Consider the following 8,168-nt stretch of genomic DNA (forward strand, 5'->3'; position numbering starts at 1 on the left):
GTGTTAGTGATGAGCACGGAGTCACCAAGTGTGGGCTCTAACACGCGTGTTAGTGATGAGCACGGAGTCACCAAGTGTGGGCTCTATCATAGCTGGGGCTCTGAGAGTTCTAAGTTGCTGCTGTTGTCTGTGTTTTCTTACTCCCAACTCCTTCATTGTCGTTTTCATAGATTTTTATTTAAGAATTCAAGTAAACTTTTTTGTTTAGCAAGTGCGTTAAATTCTTTTAATGATCATATAGAATAATGCTAGAATTTATGTGATATATGAAAACAAAATACTCTGAATAAATAATAAAAGTTGACATTAAGTGAGTTTAATTGTTCCTAAAGGAGACGTGGGGGTTGAGTAACTCACAGATGAAATGACAAAAATGTGTCTGAATTTCTTTCTTAAGGACATGCAAGTTAAACATTATGTGTATATCTCTTATCATGTAGTAAATATAATATTCACTAGAGAAATTAATATTTGACTCAGGAGATGGCTCAGTGGATAAAGCACTTGGTGTGTGAGTACTGGGACCTGCATTGAGTCCCAAGAACTCATGAAGTCAAGCAAAGCCAGGCAAGATAGCGTGCAATGCTAACCCCAGTGCTGCACAGACGGGAGGTGACAGGCAGGATAGCGTGCAACGCTAATCCCAGTGCTGCACAGACGGGAGGTGAGACCGGAGACTTCCAGCTTGTCTGTGTGCACAGCAGAACAACAGCGACACTCTGCCCTGCACATGTGGACAGCAAGGGCCGGCACGTGGGTTGTTCTCTGACCACAAGACACACCACTGCTTGTACATCAGAGCTCACACACACACACATGCACAACAAAGACATTAACACTTCAGTCTTGGAGGTGACTGTAGTACGTTTCAAATATCTATTTTGTGCTGACTGGTTTGTGTTGCTGGTATCAAATGAGGAAATGTCCCCGCCACATAGCCTGTGAGAAAGCCTGCGGTGTGTTTCCACGATTGGTGGTTGATGTGGGAAAGTCCCGCTCACTGTGAGTGTCCCACTCTTGGGACGGTCATTCTGGGCGCTATAAGAAAGCAGGCTGAGCAAGCTTTGCGGAACAAGCCAGTAAGCACTCTTCCTTAGTTCCCTAACTGACTTCTTTTGATGATGGACCATGGTGGGGACATGCAAGGCCAAATAATCCCTTTCCTTCCCAGGTTGCTCTTGGCCACGGTGTTTGATCCAAGGAGTAAAAACCTTAACTAAAACGCATGCCTGTGTGTGTGCATGTGCATATGTGTGTGTCGGTCAGAGGGCAGTGTGCAGAATCTGTTCTTTCCTTCCTCTCTGGGTTCTGAGGATTGAACACAGACCGTCAGGCTTTGCAGCAAGCCCCTGTGCTCACTGAACCATCTCACATGCCCTAGTGCATTCTATAAAGGAAGTACAATATTTTATCAGTAAATATTTGGTGCGTGGTATTAAACTACTTAAAATATTTGTACAGTTGTTAATATGAGATAGTTGTATCTTAATTTTAACTTTTAGCATTAGGGACTGAAAACTAGTATTTACCTGTCATATAGAAGAAAGTTTGATGTAAGCAATTCTCTTTCTAGACACTAAGAAGATTGGGTGTGTTGCTCAAAATATGTAATTAAGTCCATTCCAGTATTTTCCTGATATATGCATTTGGTCACTGAATGTCTCATGCTCCCAGTTTTAAAGTTTGTATTCATGAGTAGTTTTTAATCAAGACAGTTGTGTTTTTCTGTTATGAAGTAGCCAGTCATAGGTGTTATTTCTCAATATTGATCCCCAGCCTTTAACCTCATTGCTAAAATTAGTAGAAATATGGTTTTATGATGTAGAAAGATTGAAAAAAAGTAACATTGCAGTTTCTTTGTAGTCCCTATGAAGAAAGTATAGCACTCACAGGGAGACGTTAAGTAGTTACACCCATTATTAGTTTAAATCCTTATAATAATTTCTCTTTTCGTATTGTAAAAGATCTGAAACTGTTTTGCTAGTTATTCAGCTTCATTCTCGTGATGGTTTCATTAGGAACAGAATCATTTCATGCTGTTAGTAGACTGTGAATCCACACACTCACTCAGAGATTTGTTTTCACATGCACTAAAAGTTTTCCTTTTCAAATTTCAAATTACTTAATTTCTGCAGTATTCTCCAATTTTTAGAACTCATTAAAATTCTAGTAACAGCAGTTTTCTGTCTTAAATGAAAAAAATACAGGCAAACAAAATTCAGTAGAGTTCATTTAAGCAAAGAACAATTCATGAATTGTATGGCATGCCTCCTGAACCGTTAGGGCTCGGGAACCCCTTCCAATTTTCCCTGAGACCAGACAAAAGACATAGAGGCAAAACAAATAAACAGTAAGAAGCACAGGAAAATCCAAGTGATCTATGCAGAAACAGCTCAGTTTGTTAAGTGGCATTTGCCGTAGATGGACACGGTCTTACCATTGGCATGCTGTGATAGGTAAGGCTTGCTTGCTGTGGTCACCTCAGACTCTCACACACTAAGTTATATTGCGGCTTACCATGTGAAACAGTAGATTTAAGCCAAATTTAATTGAACAGTAATGCAATAATTAAGAGAAATTACAATTCAGTAGGATTGGGTTTGGAGATATAAACATTTTAAAGTTCAACAGGAGCTTAAAATTTTGTGAATGTTAAGAATCCTTGTTTGTTTGGTTGTGAAAAGTAACGTGTTTTGTCTTTCAATTCCCTAGTCTGTCAGAAACTATACCAAATGCCATGTAAGGAATGAACAGATTTGCAACAAACTCACAAGCTGTAAAAGCTGTTCACTGAACTTGAACTGCCATTGGGATCAGCGGCAGCAAGAATGTCAGGCTTGGCCAGGTAAATATTTCATGATTTGATAAATGAAGTTTTTGCTCTGTAGATGATATTAATATCATCATCTGTGGGTATAGCAAAAAGTCATCAGGAGTTAGTTTAATAACTGTCCATTAAGCAAAATAATAGTAGTGGGTTCTCCCCTAGAGCCTCTGACTTGTCTGGGTATAGGTTCTCGAACCAGTTATGGTGCCAAGTATGGCTTTTATCTTACGGAGTGGGACATAGATCTAACGTGATTGGTCAACCCTGTCTAGTCACGCTCACTATTGTACCAGGGTTCTCTTGTGCTGGGACACTCATTTTTGTAACTAGAAGAGAGCACAGTTTTGTAGTGATATCTCATTTGTATTTTAATAAACAAAGCTTGCCTGGAGATCAGGAAAGTAAAACACCACCACTGGTCAGCCTTACAGACCAGGCAGTGGTGACACACACCTTTAATCCCAGTAGCCACACTAGTTTGCCATAGAAACCAGTGGTAGTGGTGCACGCCTTTAATCCAGAACTAGAGAGGATTATAAAATGGGAGGAGACAGCTCTCAGGCTCAGCTCATTCTGAGATTTCTGGAGTCAGGATCTCCATTTTGGACTGAGGTAGAGGTAAGAGCCAGTGGCTGATTATTTTGCTTTTCTGACCTTCAGGTTGAATTCCAATTTCTGTCTCTGAGTTTTTATTAATTATGCATCAGATTGGTGCCCAACATGGGTCCCAAACTTATGACTTTGGGATTAAGAGTCCCATGCTCTCCCAATAAATAATAATTAAAAAGAAATTGATTTAAATTCATATATTCATTTGAGTATGTTTTAAATGTTTTACATTGGATTGGTCTTTTGCATATTGAAATTTGTGATTAATTTTGTTAAAACATATTGCACAAACATTTCTAGTCTTCTTAAAGGTATTGTACCTATACAGTTCATTTTAACAATGTAATGCAAATTTCTAGTCCTTGAAAATTATTATTACTATTTAGTTTAATAAGGAAATATAGGTTAGTAGTTAATCACCTAGTATAATCAAACTTATAGTCACATTAGGTATGTTTTCAAGGTCAAACAAAGCATATTTTAGATAGACAGGTCATCTTCAAACACTTCAGAGATCTACAGAATATGGCATTTAAGATGTTTTAATAACCTAGGTTCTTCTTCTTTTCTATGACAATGAGACATGTCTGCTCCTGGCAGCACCAATCTACTTCAGAGAAGATAATGGGCATCGAAGAAACTCCACATGGAGTTTACTTTCTTTGTGGCAAAAGTAAGCCACTGGGCAAGAAAATGTCCTTGCCTCGACTGCTGACAGTATGCTGTCCTAATTAGACAAGCAGGACACAAAAGAAAGTGACTGTCAAACATTGTCAAGACAAGGAAAGACATCCCTTCAGAATGTCCTGCTACATAGAGAACTCTGTCGGATATGCTAGGCCTGTAGGCCGAAGATGGATGCCCCAACGTTGCAGAGGAACTTTGGGTGACTGTCCAGGCAGCCAGCTGTTTCTGTCATTACTCACATTTTTTGGAAGTTGCTTGCTTGCACTTCCTGCTTACTCAGTTACTATTATTTCCTTCTTGGGTCTCTGAGGGAGTTGAAGACTAGATAGATATAATTTTCCTTGTTTACCTGATGCAAAAAGCAAGTTATGATAGAGATTAAATTAGGTACAAAACTTTGGACTCACCAAAGTAGTATAAATGTGGAGTATTTTCTCTGAATTTGTCAAATGAAAATGAACTAGACATTGTTGATGTATTTATTGCCTGTATATATTGTATATAGTTATTGTACTTATTGTATATAGTTTTCTTATATTAATTATAGCCTCTTTTATTTTAAACATAAAGGGGAAACGTAGTGGCTTTTCATTTGTATTTTAATAAATAAAACTTGCCTGAGGATCAGAAAAGTAAAACAGCCACACTGGCCAACCTTACAGACAAGGCAGCAATGTCACACACCTTTAATCCCAGTAGCCATATTAGCTTGCTGTAGAAACCAGGAGGTAGTGGTGCACACCCTTAAATTTAAGAACTAGAGAGGATTATAAAATGGGAGGAGACAGCTCTCAGGCTCAGTTTCATTCTGAGATTCCTGGAGACAGGATCACCATTTTGGACTGAAGTAGAGGTAAGAGCCAGTGGCTGGCTGTTTGCTTTTCTGACCTTTAGGTCGAAACCCAATTTCTGTCTCTGAGTTTTTATTAATCATGCATCGTAGTTGGGTATGGTTGATGGTTACTTTTTTCCTTTGGTAGTGCACATAGCACATTCTGGAGCTAGGCTTACGAAAGCTAGCTAGTAGACATGAGTTAGTTTTTCATGGTTTATATGGCTCAAGTATGTGGTGTCTTCAACAGTAGGGTCTTCCTGTCAAGTTCTGGAGCATAATGAAGAGCAATGACCTATATTGTTTGGGGGTCAGTGGGACTGCACTGGCCAACAACTCCAAAAGAAGTAATGTTGCAAGGAGACCGCTTGTTTATCCTGGCCACCCGGCTAGTTTAGCCCTGAAATAATCACACAGAAACTGTATTAAATAAAACACTGCTGGCCCATTAGCTCTAACTTCTTATTGGCTAACTCTTACATATTAATGTAATACATTTCTACTAATTTGTATGTTGCCACATGGCAGTGGCTTACTGGGTAAAATTTCCAGCGTCAGTCTCCTGTGGATCCATGGCATCTCCCCTTCTCTGCCTTCTTCCTCCCAGCATTCTGTTTAATTTTTCCTGCCTAGCCAAGTTCTGCCCTTTCAACAGGCCCAAAGCAGTTTCTTTATTAACCAATGAAAGCAACACAAAGACAGAAGGGCCTCCTACACCAAAGTAACCATTTCTTACACTGGGCTTTCTATTTGTTAGCTTCTGGTCTGTAGTAAGGACATTGTTACCCTGTCATGGGATAATACTTTTGTACCCTGTAAAGATTTGTCACTTGTATTAGTTTAATAAAATGCTGATTGGCCAGTAGCCAGGCAGGAAGTATAGGTGGGGCGACCAGACTAGGAGAATTCTGGGAAGAGGAAAGATTCAGTTAGTAGTTGCCAGCTAGACACAGAGGAAACAAGATGAGACCACCTCACTGAGAAAAGGTACCAAGCCATGTGGCTAAACAGAGACAAAAATTATGGGTTAATTTAAGATGTAAGAGCTAATTAATAATAAGCCTGAGCTAATAGGCCAAACAGTTTATAATTAATATAAGCCTCTCTGTGTTTACTTGTGATTGAATGGTTGCAGGACCAGTTGGGACAGAAACTCTGTGCTATATTACCCCACTTAAGGGTAACTTTGTTTAGCTGTGTGTGTTTGTATATAAACACCTATGGTAGTAGATTTCCATAGGACTTTAAAAAAATGGGTTTTTAGTGTTACTTATCCATCTCCAAACTCCCTCCTCTAATCTACCCTTCACCTTTTACCTCAATAAAACCCTTCCTCCTCCATTTTTATCTGTAAGCCTTGTATTTCAGTGAGCACTGTCTCCCTCCACTGAAAGCCTCTCCTCAAGATTCCTTACTGACCTCTATGGGACTTCCAAAAGAAACACACATGTCTAAAGACTTAAAACTAAGATCCACAAATAAGATTTGTCTTTCTGGAACTGGTTATGTCATTGAAAATGATTGTTTCCGGCTCCATCCCTTTACTTGTGACTTTCATTTTTCCTAATACCCAAATAATATGCCATATTGTAAATGTACCACATTTTCATTATCCGTCCATTAGCTGGTGAACTTCTAGGCTCTTTCTGTTTACTGGATATTGTGAGTAGAGCAGCAATGAGCATGGAAGAGTAGGCATTTCTCACGCAGGATGTGGGGATCTTTGAGTGCTTTCCTGAGACTGGTGTAGCTGGGTCATTTGGTACTTCCCTTTAGCTTTTTGAAGAGCTGCTGAATTCCTCAGTGACTACATCAGTGTCCCTTTCCCTCATATATACCATATACCAACATTTGTCGTCTTTTCATTTTTTAAAAAATATTTTTCCCCTATTAACTATAGCCATTCTGACTGTGATAAGAGGAAATCTCAGAGTAGTTTGAATCTTTATTTTCTGATGGCTAAGGATGTTGAACATTAAAAAAAACTGTTTCTCAATTGTTTACTTCTTACCTTTTCAGAATTTTGTTTAGTTGAATGCCCTGGTTTGTAATTGGGTTGTTTGTTCTGTTGGTGTTTAATTTGTTGCTTATGTCTTCCAGATACTAATATTTTGTTAGAAGTATGGCTAGAAGATTAATTTCTCCTTGGTGGTCTGTCTTGTCACTTGAGTGATGGTGTCCTTTGCTGTACAGAACATTTTTAGTTTTATAAAGTCCGTTTGTTAATTGTTGGTTTTAATGTCTACACTATTATGTTTCCCTGGTTTTTCAGCCTGTCATTGGCATATAGGAAGGCTGCTGATAATTGTACATTGGTTTTTATACCTTGTTGCTTTGCTTGACCTGTTTCTCGACTTGTAAGGGGTTTTGAAGAGTGTTTTTAGGGTCTTACGCATAAAGTTGCATCGTCAGGGATACTTCAACTTCTTCCCAAATCTGCACTCTTGGTTTTCTTCACGGTATTAAACACATGTGGAGAACTGTCTTGACCCTGATTTTAAGTGGAAATGCTTTGAGCTTTCCTGTTTGGTTGTTGTTGGCTGTATGTTTTCTGCATGTAGCCTTTTTGTTGTTGGCTGTATGTTTGCTGCAGGTAGCCTTTAGTATGTTGTTGGCTGTATGTTTGCTGCATGTAGCCTTTAGTATGTTGTTGGCTGTATGTTTGCTGCATGTAGCCTTTAGTATGTTGTGGAAAGCACTCCATCTCTAGCTTCTCCATGACTTTTATTACGAAAGCAATGCAGGATTTTTCAAAGGCTTTTTCTGTATCTTTTGAGATGATTGTGTGATTTCTGTCTTTTAATTCATATATTAATTACTTTTCCATTGATGTAGTAAAATTCTATGGTCACGGAAACTTGTATTAGCAGGAGTTTATCTGACTCATGGTTGCAGAGAGATGTGGGTGAATTGTGGCAGAGAGTCATTGCAGCAAGATGTACACATGGCAGCAGGGACAGGAAGCTGTGGCCCCATAAAAAATCAAGCAAAAGCTCATGAAGTGTAGTAATAGGTGCGGAGGAGCTGCGTCCCCATTACCCCTGCTGCACCCCGGCCGCCTGCCCGGCTAGCTTATGCCCGAAATAACAACACACAAACTGTATTCATTTAAACACTGCTTGGCTCTTTAGCTTTAGCCCTTTTCTTGGCTAACTCTCGCTCCTGGACTAACCCATTTCCAATCATGTGTGTGTAGCACCCCAAGGTGCGCTT

The 8,168-nt window shown here is 39.2% G+C and overlaps 1 protein-coding gene across 1 annotated transcript in view; it reads left to right on the top strand.

The window, feature by feature from the left end:
- Atrnl1 (attractin like 1) overlaps window positions 1-8,168 on the top strand; it is a 558,188-nt gene that overhangs the window by 83,419 nt on the left and 466,601 nt on the right. Inside the window, exon 14 of the mRNA XM_005352541.3 lies at window positions 2,713-2,845. Within this exon, the coding sequence (XP_005352598.1) occupies window positions 2,713-2,845 (133 nt within the window). The remainder of the gene's footprint in view (window positions 1-2,712; window positions 2,846-8,168) is intronic.

The sequence above is a fragment of the Microtus ochrogaster genome, chromosome 8, assembly GCF_000317375.1.
Source record: "Microtus ochrogaster isolate Prairie Vole_2 chromosome 8, MicOch1.0, whole genome shotgun sequence".
Taxonomy (NCBI): domain Eukaryota; kingdom Metazoa; phylum Chordata; class Mammalia; order Rodentia; family Cricetidae; genus Microtus; species Microtus ochrogaster.